The sequence below is a fragment of the Vulpes vulpes genome, chromosome 12 (genome assembly GCF_048418805.1).
Source record: "Vulpes vulpes isolate BD-2025 chromosome 12, VulVul3, whole genome shotgun sequence".
In the NCBI taxonomy this organism is placed as follows: domain Eukaryota; kingdom Metazoa; phylum Chordata; class Mammalia; order Carnivora; family Canidae; genus Vulpes; species Vulpes vulpes.
This window is the reverse complement of record NC_132791.1, coordinates 41,243,317-41,263,830: the sequence shown is the minus strand read 5'-3', so window position 1 is coordinate 41,263,830 and position 20,514 is coordinate 41,243,317. Positions and strand designations below refer to the sequence as shown.

General features: G+C 35.0%; 1 protein-coding gene across 1 annotated transcript; it reads left to right on the top strand.

Annotated features, from left to right (window-relative positions):
- Nucleotides 1-1,091: 1,091 nt before the first annotated feature.
- On the top strand, nucleotides 1,092-19,971 carry TYRP1 (tyrosinase related protein 1). Its single transcript, XM_026001307.2, has 8 exons — nucleotides 1,092-1,170; nucleotides 1,603-2,069; nucleotides 3,148-3,470; nucleotides 6,002-6,206; nucleotides 10,523-10,690; nucleotides 12,854-13,033; nucleotides 17,544-17,690; nucleotides 18,584-19,971. Exons 2-8 carry the CDS (start codon nucleotides 1,685-1,687, stop codon nucleotides 18,787-18,789), a joined length of 1,614 nt encoding a protein of 537 aa, XP_025857092.1. The 5' UTR covers nucleotides 1,092-1,170; nucleotides 1,603-1,684; the 3' UTR covers nucleotides 18,790-19,971.
- The last annotated feature ends 543 nt before the right edge of the window (nucleotides 19,972-20,514 follow it).

Genomic DNA, 20,514 nt, shown 5'->3' with positions numbered 1-20,514 from the left:
TACATATGAATAGATTACCTAGTTTTTAAAATAAACACAGTGTTTTTGTAATAATTTTAGATATACAGAAAAATTACACAGATAATACAGAGTTTCCATATATCCATCACTCAGTTCTCCTAATGTTACCATACGTGACTTCAGTTCCTTTGTCAAAACTGTGAAATCTCCAATGGTACATTACTATCACCTTTATTCAGGAGAGAAAAATGATAATCTACGTTGATCCAGTAAGAAGTCAGATTGAAAAATCAAAATAACCAAAAGGCTACCTAAATATACATTGTTTTTCACAATTAAGTTTGCCCTGAGTGCATATGAAACCTTGAGACATTGTCTAATGCTTGAATGAAGCCTTTAAAATTACCACAACGTTTTTTAAATTTAAAATTAGTGCCATTGGCTTGAGGCTGCTTGCAAGGAAAGCAGGAAAGGAGCCACTCAGTGGTCATCTCCTAAATAACAGAAATAGCAGTGATCCTGTATGCTCTGCAACAAAGATGGACACTACCGGAATGGAGGGAAAGGAGCTGGAGTATCCAACTGTCAACACCAATAGGCATCATGAAAGGCAATGCCATGTGATTTGGTGTAATTGTATCTGCTGACTTTTCTATTATAGTTATTCTCTATATTTTCTACTACAATTAATCTCTATTTCTACTACAACTACAATAAAAATGGCAGCATCTATTTTCAAGACCAAACACAATCAAAAGCTACCATCAGATACAAGTAGTAGTTTAGCTCTTGTGTCACTAAGAAAAGGTAAGTAATATCATTTCATCCTCTAAAAATACAAAATCAAAGGGGAAAAAACCTAAATCTCTACAATGAAAACAAAAGCTCTCTAGTTTCCCTGACTGGTATTCCAAATTAGTGCCTCTGACCTTTTCTTAAAACTTTAAGCATCACAAGAAAATCAGTGGGAAAGGGAATCATGTGCTAACCAAGTACTTAAAGGGCAGAAAAAACTCACTGGAGTGAAAGGGGATTAGTAAAGGGTGGGGGGAAGAGGACCAGCCCCTCCCAGTTGGGGTGGGCAGATTTGGGATTAGTTATCAAGCAGAAACCCACATGCAATTAACAGCTCTGACATCAGGGGAGAAGCAAATATAAAACACCCAGCTCTAAGAGGGGCTCATCAGAGAATCCCCTCCGGAGTGTAAGGTACTGGAGAGAAGCTCTATGGGGAATGGGTGGACTCCCGCCAAAACTCCATTAGGATGGGAGACTTTAAGTCACGGAAATTAACTTGCTGAAAGTCTGCTTCCAATTCTTCTTCCAGCTTCATAGTTAAATGTAATTAATGGCTGTGACCTGCTAATGAATGCTTTTGATAAAAAACATCTATGATGAGTTTTTTTTTAATAAATAGAAATTTAAAATGAAAAATAAATGCTAGGACAGGAGATTTAATTATGTAGGTATTATACATGTCAACTTTTTAAAGGTAAATTACTATTTTTATGATTTGCTGGAAATGTCATTTTACAGATACGAAAAACATTTTGAAGGGGGTTGGGAAGGGCTCATGCCTGTTTATAACATTACAGAAAGAAAGAAAACTTGCATAATTTCATTTTGTTTTCTCCTTTTCAGCCTGATTTTTATTTATGTGCTTCAGTCCCTACACAAAGGGCTGCAGAGCAGAGATTTGTTCTTCACTCTTGCTTAAAGCAGAATGAAAGCTGATAAACTCCTCTCTCTGGGAAGCATCTTCTTGTTCCTGCTTTTTTTCCATCAGACCTGGGCTCAATTCCCAAGAGAGTGTGCCACTGTTGAGGCCTTGAGAAATGGTGTGTGTTGCCCAGACCTGTCCCCAGTGTCTGGGCCTGGGACTGACCCCTGTGGCTCCTCATCAGGGCGGGGGAGGTGTGAGGCAGTGATAGCAGACTCCAGACCCCACAGCCACCATTACCCCCATGATGGCAGAGATGATCGGGAGGTTTGGCCCACACGGTTCTTCAACAGGACCTGCCACTGCAATGGCAATTTCTCAGGACACAACTGTGGGACTTGCCGTCCAGGATGGAGAGGAGCTGCCTGTGATCAGAAGGTTCTCACAGGTAAGTAGGATATGAATGTATACACAGTTCTTCCTGAGACTCAATGCTCTTAATAGAAGCCTAAATCAGTGGAGCTGAAAGAACACCTGGAAATCCCATAACTCAGTTAAGGAACCTGAGACTTGGAGAGGCTAATAAGTTTATACAGTTTAAAGAGTCAAGGTTAAGGTTCAGATCTTCTGAGTGATGTGATTTTCTTCTAAAACACTTACTGAGCAACCATCCAATTCAAGGAATGGTGCTAGGTATTTATGACTAGACCTTTCAGTAACTTCTCAAGGTAGTTATGTTCATTGTCCTAAGTGAGGTTCAAAAAGGTCTAGTCCCTATAGCAGGGACCTGGAAAACCTGGAATTCACCACTGAGGTCAGTCTAGCTCTAACCCATGACTTCTTCCACTACCCTTGCTAACCCAAAAGGAAACTGCCCGCTGGGATGACCCAAGGTCAGCCATTTTACATGATGAGCCCCACCTGTGCCCTACGAAATAGCAGTGAACAACAAAGCTCTAAGTAGTAAATCTAGCAATATTTTTTTTCTATGTGCCAAACATTGGACCAAGGGTCTAGCAGAACTTTTAATGAGTCTTTGTTATGAGGCTAGCTCTGATATAATTGCTTTTTATGCATGTACTCTTTAATCTTTATAGCTCCATAAAGCAGATACTGTTTTAATATATGCCTTACAGATAAAAAACTGAGACTTAGAAAAATGTGTTCAGAGTCATAAAATAAGTCTCTGCTCTTAACCACTATGCTATGTTTTTGCAAAGCTTATGATTTTAAAAAGGTAGACAGCTTCCCAAATATACCAATGGTGAGCAGAAATAAACACTAGAACACAGAATCAGAAAGTCCACAGATTAAAGAAAGCTAACAGAAATCCTAGAGTACGGGGGCATGGGAGTGAATGGGAAGAAAGCAGGCTTAAAGATGGCATTTTAGTAAGGGGTATTTTTAAAAAGCATAAAATGATTAATGCATACATGTGAATTATCATTAGTGGGTAAATGGGACAAGGTATTAGGATTATGCTCACAAGACAGATGTTTTCATGTTTGAATTTTGTACCCTTGAAGTCAGGAGAAACCTCCTGGCCTTGAATACAGAAGAGAAGAACCACTTTGTCCAGGCCTTGGATATGGCAAAGCGCACAATTCACCCTCAGTTTGTCATTGCAACCAGGAGATCAGAAGAAATATTTGGGCCAGATGGCAACACACCACAGTTTGAGAACATTTCCATTTATAACTACTTTGTTTGGACACACTATTACTCAGTCAAAAAGACTTTCCTTGGGCCAGGACAGGAAAGCTTTGGTGAGGTGGATTTCTCTCATGAAGGACCAGCTTTTCTCACATGGCACAGATACCACCTACTGCAGTTGGAGAGAGACATGCAGGTATGTGTGAAACATTTCAATTTGCGGGTCCTTTTCAGACATGTGGCTTGTTTGTAAGTCATCTTAATTCACTGTGTTCGGAACAACCTGAATGAACATGTAATGGCAAAGCAATTTCATGTTATTAATCTGCCTTTGACATTCTGTGAGGTTTCTCCCTGTACTGATTTACTTACTCATTAATTAATCGTTATCTTTGTGAGGGAAAAGAAAGTAGTATTGATGATGAGGGAGCCAGCTGAGACATTTGGAGGTGTGATTTAAAGTGTCGGACATAGTCTACAGTTCTGTGATTGAAAAAATGATCTTCATATAGCTTGCAAATAAAGAGTCTCATTTGCTATGTCTTCCTTCTCAAAAGTAAACTAATACCCCCTCCTCCTGGTTTGGATGAAACAAGTGTGCATACACTTCTCAGTCTACCAACTCCCATATATATACCCCAGCATGACGGCTGATGATTCTAATATTACAAGGTTGAAATTATAAAAAAAAAAAATCTTTTCCATTTATATTGTCATATTTTCCTTGAACTCCACCTCAAAGCCTGTAGAAGAAACCAACTAAAAACATCACATCAATCAGACAGCAATTTTTACTTAAATAGCATCAATTTTTTTGGCATAAAGTGAACCTCACCCCAAGCATAAGTATTTCCTGCTTATTTTTAAGCAGAGAAGCTCAAACCACATTGTAACCTCATGTTAATACTGACACTTTCTTGTTTCTCTTACCAACTGCTTTTTCTTGAGAAAACTACCGGTATTTCCAAATGAAATTTTAAATTATTAGATCTCAACTAGGAAATCCACAAATAGATTTCATTTTCTAGGTGAAATGTATTCCTTTCCTCAAATTAAAATCTAAAAATTAATCCCAAAACATCTGAGGGCATAGAAGGTGTTTAGATTCATCTATTGACTCACAGTATGCTTGTGTTCAGCATTATCACAAGAAAATAAATGGTTAGAAGAGAGAGAATTAATACACTAAAATACAGAATAAAATATTGGTATGAAGGTAGTCCAAATATATGCAAGTTGAGAGTGATTAAATTAATTCATCTGATACTCTGAACTGCATATTTTATAGTTCTGATTACAAGTAAGACATTTAGTAGATTATAAGTAGATAAATCTGTCATTTGTAATCAACTCCAGATCTCCATGCCTTCAAGTCATTTTCCCATGGGCACGCCAAAATGAAAGGGCAGGTGGAAAGTATCTAAAAGCTTCGATTTTGCCTGTGTAAACTTCAACCTCTATGACTTACATTTTTAAAACCCAACAGCACAAGGGATCCAACAAATTACAGTCTAAATGTAATGCACAGTTGAAATGCCACATGAATATGTTCCAGCTCCCAAATGTCAGTTCTGAACCACAAACTGACTCTTAATGATCCCTTGGAAGCTGTCACTAATTTTTGTGAACCAGAACAATGGCTTCTAACAAGGACTCTAAACCCCCAGAGATCAATAACCAAGGATGCCTTGGAAAGGTTTTGGTCCTCTGAAATACCCTGAGGACAAGAAAATGCTTCCTAGAAAGGGTTGAAAGTAAAAAAAGCAGAAATGTACTAAATGCTTTGGAGGTGAGATAAAACAATGGCACTCTACATTTAAATCCCACACTCTAAACGTCTCTCCAAAGACCTAAAGGAATGAGAACAAATACAATAAATGTGTGTTTTAGGGAACTCAATAAAATGAGCATGTGATCTTGAGTCCAGTACTTTTAAAATTGTTGAGGTCAGCTCTGAAGGGAAAATTGGTCCCTGGTCTAAAGAACAGTATGCACAAAGAAAATATTTTGCTTCCACTTAATATTTCCTGACAGTATTAGGTTCAAGCAGAAATCCAAGTCTTAACAGTTTAGATTCTGAGGCAGGGGTCTTTAAGTAAAACACCTTCAGTGCCCAGGCAGATAAGGTAAGTGTGAGAGAGCCTGTGTAACCTATGAAAAGTCAAATCTGTATAGCTGGTGCTTGGAAAAACTGGAATGCACCACTGAGGTTTGCCTCACTCTAATCCACAGGCTTCTTCCTCTATCCTTGCTAACCCACATAAAAACAAACAAAAAACCCTTTAAAAACCATAATCTAAAGGCCTAAGGTCATTTAAATTAAATTTTGAAAGCCAGAAACCAAGCAAAAAGTGTTGCTCTACATATTTAAAGGCTAGATGTGGCTCCAGACCCAGATGTAGTGATGCTTGAATTAAAGATGTGAAAACAAAACGAGGTAAAATGTCAAGGAGTGGAAGTTATTATTAATATTTTTTGGCATAACCAAGAGAGATGTAATTACCTGCTTAAAGAAGAAAGGAAGACTTTTTTCCCTCCAAAAAAACCATTTGCAGAAACTTCTCTATAATGAGTTGAATTCCAGTCTCTCTAGTGCCTCAATGACTCCTTGTAGTATATTAGAAGCTTTGTTAAATAAGGCATTTAATTCCTCTGGCTCCTCAGATACCAAAGAGGGAGAATTTTAAACAAAAGCCGAGAATGCTAACAAGAATTTCTGTGATCTAGGAAATGTTGCAGGATCCTTCATTCTCCCTCCCCTACTGGAATTTTGCAACTGGGAAGAATGTCTGTGACATTTGCACTGATGACCTGATGGGATCAAGAAGCAACTTTGATTCCACTCTTATAAGCCTGAACTCTGTCTTTTCTCAATGGCGAGTGGTCTGCGAATCCTTGGAGGATTATGATACCCTGGGAACCCTTTGCAATAGTAAGTTCCAAATGACATCCAGGATTCAGATTTCCCTATTAAATAAAGGATTAAATGTGCTGCCTGAAGGCCCTTCATTCTACTAAGGACTGCAGAATAAAATCTACTTTTGCTATAGAGAATCAATGTACAGGTATATTCATTGAACACAGGAGCTATTCAAGGCATTCTCTAAGGTTCCAGGGAGAACAGAAAGTCTCTATACATTTTTACACTGCTTTTCTTGAGCAATTTGGTCAGTGCACTGCTCACTCTTTTATTTTGGAAATGTATGATTATATAAAGTTTATCCTCTTAGCACACTCAGCAGTACTTAGTAGTCATGTGTCTTGTGTTGGAATTTCATAGAAAATTGTTTCCCTGGGAAATCTGAAATACACAGAAAGATTGAAAGTGCCCAAAGAGTAAAATTCTGGTCCCGAGGGTCAAAACCAGAAGGTGATATGAGGGACATCTTTAAGAAAAGGAAGATACTGGGGCGCCTGGGTGGTTCAGTAGGTTAAGTGCCTGACTCTTGATTTCAGCTCAGGTCATGATCTCAGGGCCATGGGATGGAACTCCACATAGGTCTCCTTGCTCAGCGGGGAGTCAGCTTGAGATTCTCTCTCTCTCTCTCTCTCTGCCCCTCCTTCTGCTCACACATTCTATCTTTCTCTCTCACACAAATCTTTAAAAAAGAAAGAAATAGGGCAGCGCCGGTGGCTCAACGGTTTAGCGCCGCCTTCAGCCCAGGGCATGATCCTGGAGACCCCGGATTGAGTCCCACGTCGGGCTCCTTGCATGGAGCCTGCTTCTCCCTCTGCCTGTGTCTCTGCCTCTCTCTCTCTCTCTCTCTCTCTCTCTCTGTGTGTGCCTCTCATGGATAAATAAATAAAATATTTTTTAAAAAAAGAAAAGAAAGAAAGAAAGAAAGAAAGAAAGAAAGAGGAAAGAAAAGAAAGGAAAAGAAAAGAAAAGAAAAAGAAGAAAAGAAAAGAAAGAAAAAAGAAAAGAAAAGAAAAGAAAAGAAGAAAAGAAAAGAGAAAAAAAGATACTGCACATAAAAGGTCTGCCAGCTACTTCCACTTCTCTCAAAGCGAGCACATAGAGTGCTTAACCAGCTGTCCTAGCTAGCATCCTTTCTCCAGTGATTTAAATGCCACTTCTGCCTCAGGTCAAGTTTCTGCTGCATGCAGATCTGTTCCTGGGTGTGCCATTCTCTTCTTTGGATCACATTACTAGTCTCTGTGGTACTAACACAAAGTCTTAATTATTAGAGTCTCTCTATCCCATCTTATTTTTCCTCAGGCATGCTTGGTTATTTTAAACTTGTCCTTCCATGCAAAAACTAGATTTATGGAAATTCATTTTATTTATCCTCATAGTACCTTTTACATATTTTTTAAGCTTAAAATATTAAATTCCTTTATAAACTTTAAAAAGGATATTCTTGGGCAGCCCGGGTGGCTCAGAGGTTTAGTGATGACTTCAACCCAGGATCAAGGAGACCCAGGATCAAGTCCCTCATCAGGCTCCCTGCATGGAGCCTGCTTCTCCCTCTGCTTGTCTCTGCCTCTCTCTCTCTCTCTCATAAATAAATAAATAAAATCTTTTAAAAAAGGGATATTCTTAAAAAGAGAATATTCTAAATAGAAAAAAATCAGTAGATTTTTTTCACCATTAGATGATTTAGCTGTGTATAGAAATAAGGGAAGTGACAGTATATGAATTTTTTTCTGTAGAAGTTTAAAACTTAGAATACATTTTTTAAAATTTGTCTGGCATGATGAATGAGTGATCCCACCTTGAAATGAAATTGAGAATCAATATATCTTTAGATACCAAAACATTAACCTCTTTCTGAGGAGGCTATTGCATTTTGGCCTGGGAATTTTTTCCAGACATTTTTGTATCATACACATGATTGGATACCAAACTATAGCACATTTAAAATGAGTAAAATTATAGCTTAGGAGAGAAGTTTTTATCACAGTTTTTTTGTCAATTAGTATAAGTCTCATACCAGGATACGTAGTTTCATGAAAAATTGAAGATTATGTATTTTAAGTGAGACAAATTTGAAGATTACTCCTTACCTTAGTTCAAGATATAAATACCAAGCATTTTATTTATTAGGCTTGTGAAAAATAAAAGGAAACTAATAGTTTATTCAACACATACTATGTACCTGATATGGTGCCAAATGCTTCAATACATTATCTTACTAATTCTCCTAGGGATTCTTTCTTTTCTGTATTGCTATTCTTGGATGAAATGATCCATTCCTGTGGTTTTGTTGATCATCTTTTATGGGACAGCTATGCATGTGCATTTTTAGAGCAAATCTTCCTTGCATCTTTCATGCCTGTGATTTCATGTGCTTGTTGCATGATTTCTCTCCAATGTTCCATTAATGCGCCAAACCTGGTACTTCGAAAGAGTGATTTATTGACACCTAAGCCTCTTCCAGCCAGTAAAACATCATCTTTGATTCATTACATGAAAAATATTGTTCTTTCTACACAGTATTACCATCTATCTTCTCCTTCAGACACTCAGAACTTTTCATTCCTTACTGCACAAAAACTCCATAGGACTCCAAACCATATGATGTTTTTAGGTGCATTGGCTGGAAGAGGTTGTCCATGTGCAAACAAATCTAAATGGCCCTGGGTTAAATTAAACTGGTTTAAACTAGTTTCTTTACTATTGGAATTCTCCACTATGAAACTACACGAGGGCAAATTAGAATGTAGTGTTTTTAAAATTCATGCAATCTATAATTTTTATTGGAATTTATTGACAGCTCCCAAATAATAATCTCTAAATCATAAGCTTGAATCGATAGTTTTAGACAGTGGTCTCTGAAAATCTTAATAGTAATGTATAACCTACAAAAGTTCATTTACTTTCCAATCTCAATATTGGCATGTTTTTATTTTTATATTATGTAAATAAATTTGCTATGCTAATTCCTCAGGTATTAATAATTATGTTCATTATAAACATTACAATATAGGAAGCTTTATGAGTGGGTAAAATGAATGCAAGTTGAGATTGTAATATCACCTCTCCCAACCCAGTGGATTATTCTGCATCTACTGTTACTCTTAGAACACACACATACTTCTCTGGAGACCACTGGAACAGACAAATGCAAAATGCTCCTAACCAATCTCCTCCTCTCCCACCTACATTAGACTTCTCTTCATTTACTATTGAATTAAATATAACTTTCTCATACCGCTCTTTATTTCTGCACAATATAGTGAATGTTCAATGTTCCCACCTTACATTGCCCTGTACTCCAGGCAAGCTAGTTCCCAAACAGGCCCTTTAGAGAAAATGTGATCTTTCCATACATCAACAGGCTCCAAACTACAATTTAGCATCTATTATATGCCAGGCACTGTGCCAAGATTAAGGGATGTACTGTCGAGCCAGAACAGAGTTCTTGTTCTGATGGAGCTTATTTTATAGATGGGAGAAAGCTTATCATCTCTTATTATTACTTCTGCCTAAAATGTTTGACTTGTAACATTTCTCCTATTTCACCTGAAAATTCCCTCAGTCCTTCAGGGCTCTTTGCAAATCTCCTTTCCTTAATGACACCCTTCTGGAGTCATCCAACTGGAAGGGATTGGTAATATCTCTCAATCTATCTCTGTCTCTCCCTCTCTGTCTCTGTCTCCCTCTCTCCCTTCCTGTCTCTTCCCCTCTCTTTCTTTCCATCCCTCCCTCCGAGGCTTCCTTAAGATATCTATCTTATTACTTCTAATATTACAGCTTTGTTTGCCTGTCTTACTGCCTTTTAAAAAATTTAATTATTCCTTACATTAATTGCTGTAAAATATGGATCAATTGAAATGTAGACCACCTACCAAAGAGATCTTAGATTGTTTTTCTGCATTTCTCTGAAGACTTGAAACAAACAGCATTTGAGTACAAAATTTCACATATATGTGAAATATAGATTTCAGTGTGGAATTTAGGTTTACGAGGTTATTTTGGTGAAATTCAACTTTCCAAGGAATTTTGATGTTAATATAGTCTCATTACAGAAATATACATTGATTAAATAAATACCAGGACCTCTATCTGTTACTGTGATCATTTTTTTCTTCCAATGATTTTATAAATCACACATCTAACTCTGATCCCAGAAATGGGAGCAGAAATTTTCTCACTGTAATGCCCCTAAGTATGTATTTTATACATTTTGTCTTCTACCAAGGAAAATCTGTATTTCAATGTTCTTGCTATGTATAAAAATTAAAGAGCAAAGATCAGATCTCTAAGTATCCTATAAATATTTACATACCCCATCCTTTTCCCAGGTACTGAGGGTGGGCCAATTAGGAGAAATCCTGCTGGAAATGTGGCTAGACCAATGGTGCAACGTCTTCCTGAACCACAGGATGTCGCTCAGTGCTTGGAAGTTGGTTTATTTGACACCCCTCCTTTTTACTCCAATTCTACTAACAGTTTCCGAAACACAGTGGAAGGTAAGTAAAAGAAATCAGTGCTTTCAATTCACAGTTAACTGAACTATTCACATTCAGATCTCTTTGAAAAATCTTTAAAAACCATATAGATCCTGAGAATTTACATGAATGTTGCCTCCAGTTATGATGTAGTCACAATTCTCTGCTCAAGAAAGAACTTCTTAAAGAAAAGTGTCAGACCATGAAACTCTTTTTAATTATCATAGAGGAGAAGCGCTTAGAAATTATTCTTCAATCTCTTAAATACCTAAAAAGTATTTGAACTCAAATCTGCTAGGTGGCTGATCAGTATGTATATAGCTATAGCAAATTCTAGTAGAGTCAAATAATATTCAAGTATTTGAGAGTTTATAAAAAATCTTTCTTAAAAAATAACAAAAAATTCTAAACATTTAGTTGACAGCCAATAAAGCCTGGTTAGGGCATATATTTCACTTAAGTTTGTATTGTCCTGTAACTTTTTTTAAAGGTCTATCAAAATTCAAATTAGCATGTAATGATATTTAATTTGACTTCCTTATTTAATTCATAGTATTTTAAAGCTGAGGAAACTAAAGACCAAAGAGCTAAAATGAAGATCCCAAGATACTCAGGAATAGAGCACAATTACAAATCCAAATTTTCTATGTCTGGTCTCTTTATACTATAAACTTTGATATCTCTAAATCATTATTGATATGTATTTAAGGTTTTAAAACAACAGAATCACATTTAATGTACTATAAATCTTTTATTGTTAAAATTCACATTAAATATAGCGTTAAATGTATTAGATTCCTCCCCCAGAAAAAGAATGGGAATTGATCTGTCTCCATGATCTGAGATACTCGATATGTAAATCATGTAAAATCATTATTTTCAATTCTCTCCCCTTTTGTCATCAAAACTGTATACCATTCTCTTCTATCTTTATGTTAATTCTAATAACTAAATATGAATGTACTGATCTGGAGATTATTCAATAAATAATCATTATGTTTTGACTAAACTGGTATATATAAACTAAGGCCACAAGCACTAATTTCTAAAAGAATGTGCAAATTGCATCTTATTGAAACCCAATCAAAAGACAAGTTATACTGATTTCCTGACAGAATGTATGAAAGAACCAGTGCTTACCAGCACGCTATGTACATTGCAAGCAACCTTTAAACAGGTTATAAATAAAAAATAATGATGGAATAAATGTATGAAACATGACTAAATCAATGAGTAAGCTGAGTAAGCATAATTATACAAATGGGTTAATATATTTTAAATTCTAATTTTATTTCATAATATGTAAACTTTCCCTGCTCTCCCACCTCTGATTCTTAAATCCAAACAGGAACACTTATCACTCCATCCCACATCATAGACCCTCTATTTTTTGTGATCTATCCTCCCCTTCTGCCCAATGTATATACATGATATATATATACTATGAAAATGTGTATGGAAAATATATAATATGGAGAATATATAACATGAGAAATGCATATAATACATGTAATATGGGAAATGCACATATTGGGTGGGAATATCATATATGTATCATATAGAATATGGGAAATACATTATATATAGAGAGAATATAGATAATTATCAAAAGTTATATAAATGGTTCGACAAAAAGGTTTTCCAGATATTTAAAACTAGTACCGAGATGATAATAATGCTCTGAGAAATTGTGACGTTTCCACAAAAATAAGGTAACTTTCCAAAAGTAAACATGCTGACAGTCAAAAGGAATAAGGTAGAAAACTTGAAGTCATATCTGGCAATTTAATTTCAGGACAATCAGAGAGATGTTCTCCCAATTGCATCAGCAGTTTATAGTAGAAGCTCAAGATTTCCATTGTCTTTATTTCCACTAGACCAATGTTTGCCTTGTCAAAATAGAGTGTTCTATGTATTTTGACTGGTATCCTTTGCAGGTCATTATTTTTAACCTAGAGGCTACATTTAGAATGTCATGCCACTAGCTTAAAGCTAACCTAGCTCTGGTTATAGCAAGAAATGTCACCAACCATAGGTACAAAGAAGCAATGCTATTATATTAAGGTAAAAATTGGCCTGACAAGCTTAGGAAAAATTGTTTCCCAATATAATCACTGCTGCTGATTTGAGAAGCAAGATATTTGTGATGATTTTTACTATTCTCACCCCTATTTTTATATCTAGGTTACAGTGATCCCACAGGAAAGTATGACCCTGCTATTCGAAGCCTTCACAATTTGGCTCATCTATTTCTGAATGGAACAGGGGGACAAACCCATTTATCCCCAAATGATCCTATTTTTGTTCTCCTACATACTTTCACTGATGCAGTTTTTGATGAATGGCTGAGGAGATATAAGGCTGGTGAGACATTTTCATATTCTTTTTTGCAGGCTCAGCAAGGAGACTGTTTAGGTGGTATAGTTATTACTACAGAGTAAGCACTTGACACATCTACACTACACTTCAAAATAAGGATAAAAGAGCTATGATATCTAGCTGTTTCCAAATATCCCAAACTAGACAAAACATCTCTTACAATGGTTGTCAGATGCTATTTATTAGCATTCACCTGGACGAGGCACATAATCCCTTTTTATTTTTAGTATGAAAAGATAATTATCATGCTTCCCAATTTTTTCTTCACCATATCTTCTAATGAACATCTGCACTACTTTTTTTTTTGAACATTTTCATTGTAAGAAAATCTTACTGAGCTCTTCTTCGATACCTAAAAGACAAAAAATTATACTCACAATCCAGTCCTGATTTCTATTACTTCTGGCCTCTTACAAATGGAAATTTTGTTCAATTTGATTAGTTAATGGTTTTTTTTATCACAGCATAGAAAATATCTTTCAATTTCATTTAATGCATTTTTAAAATATCATTTAAAAGGCCACTTTCTCTTCACTTCTACTCAGCTAAGAGGCTCACATTACTTTTCAAACAATGAAAGTGCTTCTATTGGTTAAACATCATGCATTTTCATGTTTCAAAACTATTCTAAATTTTGGCTTCTGCGCCTTTGCTTCATCACACACATAAATATAATGTTGGGGATTAATTATCTATAGATTTGCCTATCCAATTCAGTTAGTCTCTTATTTCTTTAAGTGGTGTGTGTTTGTGTATGTGTATGTACAGTAGAAGCCTCTAATTTAACCTGATTAGGACTATTAACTAATGTGTTGGTCAAAATCATATGTTCTATCAGAAAATCAGTGAAGAAACAAATAACTTACATATAAATATTCACTCATCAATCTGCTATGAATTCACTGGAGTGCCACGTTTTTTCATATGTATTTAGATACATAGCTACAACCATAATGAATTATCTACAACTTACAATGTCTATTTTTTCAAAGTGAAACTAGAAATTAACCACCCTTGAGATGCCATGAGTGTAGTATTATTTTGGATTTTCATAATGCCCACCTTATCTTTATAACCATATTGCTCACTCTTAATTCTTTCCCAATATCTTAGGCATTCATCTTCAACAAATCTTTCCTAAGCATTCATATGTTTAATATAAAACAACATCCCTCTCTTTTCACAATCACAATGATCATTTTACATATGTTTAGCTATACTGCTTTTATGACACTAACAAGCCTACTGGAGTTAATAGGTTTAGGAATGAACAAAAACTTTCGTTGGACATACACTTCTGGGAACCAGACAATATACAGGCCATAGTTATTCAGCCATTCACAATGCCATTGCTGTTAGTAAGTTTTTCTTATTTAACACTTATTTAAGAAGTAAGAGGAAGTCGAGAATCTTGGTTTCTCTCACAAACCTCTTAAGGGGGGGAGCTTTCTTTCAACCATGAAAATATATCTTGATTGAAAAGATCATTATTTCACATTCATAACAATTTGCTAAAGGTCATTGATGAACCAAATAAACACCTTTGCTTCTTATTTTCTTCCTACTCCCTTTGATTGTGCTATAAATAGCATATGGTCTCTCAATTATTTGCCTAGTAGTGAGGGAGAAGTTACCATAAACAAAAAATATGGAACCTGAAACATATTTCTGACAAATATGGCCATAAAATTATAGGACAAGCCAATGTTAACACCTACAAATTTCATGAACACTAAACACTGACAATTAGCCTCCTGCTTAAACATTCCATGTACCTGCAAATGTCCCTTGAAAAACAATCAGATAGAACAACTATGTTAGAGCGAAAATAAAAAGATTGGAAAAATTTCTAAAACTCTCCATATGGCAGAAGTCTTTGTTGAAAATAAGTCTGAGTGGAGGATGGAATTATTTTTTCAAAATGTATTAAACGGTTTTTATAAATAGTGAGAACTCTTCAAAAATCCTAAGATTATAAGATTACTAGGGTCAGATTGGAATAAGAATTATATTTTACAGCTGAAGAGAAATTATAGTCATTCACAGGATAATGTCTGTTAAAGAATCCTCTCATTAGATATGCGGTAGTATAATATAGAGCATCCAAATTTTATTTAATATGTTAATTTTTATTCACTAACATTTTGTATCCATGTGCACACTTAGTTCGATTCTTTTTTTAATGAAAATCATGTGAATTAAGTTTTAAATATAGTACTCCAGAAGTTCAGTGAGTTTTTCAGAAGAAGCAGCTTATGCATTTTCCAGACCAATCACTACTATTATACCCTTTGAGAAATGAAGTAATTACACACACACTAAAATCCTTTCACAATTATTATCTGATTCCATATCCTGACTATCGCGAAGAATGCTGCAATGAACATGGGTGCAGATATCTCTTTGAGATACTAATTTTATATCTTTTAGATAAACCCCCAGAAGTGGCATTGCTGGATCATATGGTAGTTCTATTTTTAATTTCTTGAGGAACTTCATTCTGTTTCCACAGGAGCTGCGCCAATTCCCACCAACAGTGCACAATGGCTCCCATCTCTCCATACTCTTGCCATCACTTGTTATCTATTCTCTTATTGATAATCGCCATCATAAAACGTGTGATCTATCATTATGGTTCTAATCTGCGTTTTCTAATGATTAGTGATATTCAATAGTTTTCCCATACCTCTTGACCATTTGGAAATCATCATGTCATACATCTTAAATACATACGATTTTTTTTTGACAATTGTACGTCAGTAAAGCTGGAAAAAAAAAAGTATTTGAGCACCTACAATTCCCTACATAGTCTTTTAGGTACCAGAAATACAGTAGCATATAAAATACACAAAAATATTTTCCCTCCTGGGACTCACCTAGTTGTCAGTAGAAATGACAGTAAAAATATGTAAATAAATATATAATATGTTAGATGGGGGAAAGTCTGTAGAAATAGAAAATCAGGAAAGGCTTTATGGAGTACTATGTAAATACATGGAGGAAGATCATCCCTCGATGAACAAAGGAGCCCGCAGTGCCACAGTGGCCGGTGCATAGTGGAGAGAAAATGGTGGAAAATAAGGTCAGAGGGACAACAGGGGGAGATCCTGAGGGATGCTGGATGAACCTGTGAGAGGGGGAGTCGCTACAGGGTCTTGTATAGGCAAATTTTATGACAATCTCACTGTTATTGTGTGTTATTTTTATGATTATTCCTCCATTCATTTTAATGGGTGTAACTATCACACAGCTGATGCTGTATTGGGTTGAGGTTGATCAAGTCAGGATTTCATAAAAAAGGTGAAATGGAAAGTCAAAGAGTTATCTAAATCATTAACTTAAATATCTAACTTTAGTAAATAATTAACAATAAAACACAAAATTGTGAGTCCCTTGAAGACAGGCATTTTGTCTATTTTGTTTAGTGCCATCACCTCTGTGCCTAGACCAGTGTCTGGCATTGGTAAGAGCTCAGCAGATTTAAATAGATAAATATTTAATTAGCATTAATGCACAGTAAATTAAAAGTTACAAAAAAATAAACACTATATGCCATTTCTATGATCAATTGTTTTTCAAGGTAGGTGCTAAAATACTCTTCTGTGCTTTCCAGGATCACAGTGACTCTTCAAGTAATATATTACTTGCAAACAGAAAATCTAATTTCTCATATATCCCACTCTTCTAAATATATTCCCACTCATGTCCTGCCCAAGTCCCCGTCCAACTCTGGTTTTGAGATATCCCATCTGGTTTAGTTGTATCAACGTAAATTAGAACAACAACAAAAAAGAACAATCTTTTGCCACAAGGAACATACCACTCCTTTTATCCCTGCTGGCAGAAACTCACTAATAATATAAATGCCTGTAACTTGTATTTAAGTAGAAAGAGGAGAGGTGGCAGGAAGTAAATAATATTCCAGGACGTTGATTTAAAATTTTAAGTGTTTTTTTCTAATAGAGTAAAATCTGGGAATAAGTTCATATTTTTATCTCTAAAGATAAAAGAGAAAAGTGAAGAATACTATACAGATATGTTCATATTCAAGGACAAACTTCCACAGGACATATTCAAGGACAAACTTCCACAGGACCTCTCATACTTAAATTTTAAATGAAGCTACAACAAACTACAGGTCCATCTTTTTTAAGCTTTGAAAAATAAGTTTAATTAATTTTTCAAAGTTTCTGTAATTTAAAAATAGAACAATTAATGATCACCATAGATGATAAAATACTAAAACTTCCCTGCTTTCAAACTTTCTTGATCTATTGGATGTTATGTTAGTGCTGTATTGAAAGCATTTGAACTTTGTTTAATGCAATTCCCTGTTCTTCAGTAGTGAAACTATTTTTACGTCTTTATTCAGTTTAAAATATAAAAGAACATTTTTATGTTATCCTAGAATATTTCGGATCACCTTCAGAACATAATAATCTATTAATACTAACTTTATCATGTCTATTAACAAGATGTCTTTGCCGTATTTTAGATGTATCCACATTTCCATTGGAAAATGCCCCTATTGGGCATAATAGACAATACAATATGGTACCATTCTGGCCTCCAGTTACCAACGTAGAAATGTTTGTTACCGCTCCAGACAATCTGGGATATACTTACGAAGTTCAATGGCCAAGTGAGTATTGAAAATGTACCTTTACTGTGGAAATTTCCAAAAGCAAATTTATTGACTTTTAAGGTAATCACAATATTCTACAGCCTATATTTTCTACTTATATTTAAAAGGTTTTATTTGGATTTTTATTTTGGGATAAAGAGATTGAATTTAACATTTGTTGAGAGCCCACTCTGACCTGGAGTTAAGTTGATTTTATAGGGCACTATCATTTAATCCCTACAACCCTGTGAGGTAAGTATTGTAATCTTCATTTTACAGATAAGGAAGAAGGACCAGCCATGATTACCTTAGATAGGGTAATTGTCGAAGATCACATTTCTAGTAGGCAGAGAGGATGAATTTTGAGCTTATGCCCATGTAATATGCCCCAATTTTTCTACTATATAATGGTGCCTCCTTATCTTTATTCTGAAAAAAAAAAAAAATGGAGTGAGATACTCTGTATTACTTTTTCTTAGATTTTGAAATTGAAAATTTCTTGCTTCATTTCCAATCTCTTCTCAACAAAGGCAGTAAGTTGTAGTGGAAGAGCACAGCACATGGGTTTTGAAAGACTTGGTCTTCAAAACCAACTCTAGTGCCTACTAACCAAGTGACCTCAAATGACTCACTCTACAGCATCATTTTCTCAACCTTTAAAATGGAATTAATAATAACTATCCCAATAGGGTCCACTTATAAGGCTCTAAAAAGTGCCTTTAAGATGACAGGCTATCATCAGCAATGCTGGCCAATAAAAATTACATATGAAGAATTTGGTAAAATGCCTACAACGGTGCCTAAATTCAAGATATCTGATTTTGGGTGGCAACTATTTTACTGTTTTTGTTGTTGTTGTTGTTGTTGTTGTTGTTGTTGTTGTTGTTGTTTTCCTTTTATTTCTCCAATAGGTCGGAATCTTAGTATTCCTGAGATTGTTACCATAGCGGTAGTTGCTGCTTTAGTACTGGTTGCAGTCATTTTTGCGGGTGCTTCTTGCCTGATTCGTGCCAGAAGCAACATGGATGAAGCGAATCAACCTCTTCTCACTGATCAGTATCAACACTATGCTGACGACTATGAAAAAATGCAGAATCCTAATCAATCTATGGTCTAATAACAAATGACCAATTCTCTTATGTATTAGTATCATAAAACCACCTGGTTGAAAAATAATAGATTAAATTTCTTACTGTATTTTCTTTCCTTCCATTACTTTCTTCCTGATGCATGCACATATTAAAATTAAAACTCTAAATATTATTTTCTATAGATAGGGAGAGTCACAATTGTTAATTGGTTCTATTTTAAAATGGTAGGTTGTACATTAATTAGAATTTAAATAAAAACTTGAAACATTAAAAAATAAAAATGGTAGGTTGTAGGCACACATCCTAACCCTGATCTGTAACTCTGACCCTAAATCTAATCCTAACCCTCTGGAGAGGTCCCTGAACTGCAAAATACTGGGCACATGCCCTAACTCTAACCTGAATCTAAGAAGGTAGCTTCCTGAACACATGGTAAGAAAAGCTGAGAATCAGCTTAATTATCTTAGAGAAGACCCCAAATATTTAAAAATTGGCAGTTTTTCTGAAAATGGTCATGAAAGTAGAGATTTTTAAAAAATGGTAGGTTGCACCAACTCCATGGTATTTAAGCAGAGAGTGTGAAGGTTTTTGGCATGTTTTAAAGGTCAACTATATGACAATGTAAATAAACTGTTGTGCTTTGTTTATGTATAAATAAAAAATCATGATAGTAAATCTCTGATTGAAATACATGAGTAGGAATTTCTACAGTGTTAAAATGTGATATATTTCTGTTCATTGACACTGAACAACAGATACATAGGAAGCCACATTTATTAGTTAAAATCAATGATGTGTAGCTATAAATGGGATCCCAATTGACTTTTTCAAACTAGAATTTCCCTTTGAGCATCAGCATATGTTTCAGTCTAAGGTTCAAAGTCGTGACAAAATCATGATCTTTATCACATTTTGGAGTGGTGAAAACTTCACTTTGTCTAAAAGACAGTTGATACTGCTTCTGTTAGCCACTATGTTCTACCTCTTAATTCACTGAAAAAGGAACTACACATTAACTTACACATTTCACCTCCCAGTTAGTTCCTCTTCCAATATCTTAGAGGTTCACAGGTAAGCCACAATGGTGGAGAACACACAATACGGTGCTCTACAGTTACCATTCAGTTCATTGTGTTTATTCCAAATAGCATTCTCTTATCACTTACCAGTTTTTTGTATGTTTTCAAAATAAAATATTAAAAATATTATTTCATCAGTCTCCTTTTTCTATGCAATTATGCAAGACTATCATTAATTTTTCTTCTTCCTTTCTCCTAACTAAACTGTTTTTACTATTTTTGATCTTGGGCTACCTGAAACAATATTCCCAGTAAAGAAGTTTAAAGGCTGATCACTGTGAACAAACATTTTCAGTAAAACTATAGTACTCATAACACTACAGAAAATGGTGAGTCTGATATTCCCAATTCAAAAAATAGAACCAAGATTAAAGTCATGTGCACGCAATTGGTTAGTGGGTTTCCCTATATTAAGCAATCTTAAGGCTGCTTAAAAAAAGATAAACAGACAAAATGTGTTAGTGAAAGAGAATGCATATAATAATAGTCTCTTTTTAATTTTCAAATAGCATTACTGTGATTTTTTGAATACATTTTGATTTATTGAAATATGCTCATAGCTTTTCAAATAAATTAGTGTATAATGTAAGATTTATTTTTATATACACATCAATAAAACTAAGCTCACCACATCATATTTTTAGAGATTTATTAAGTACTCGTTTGATAAAC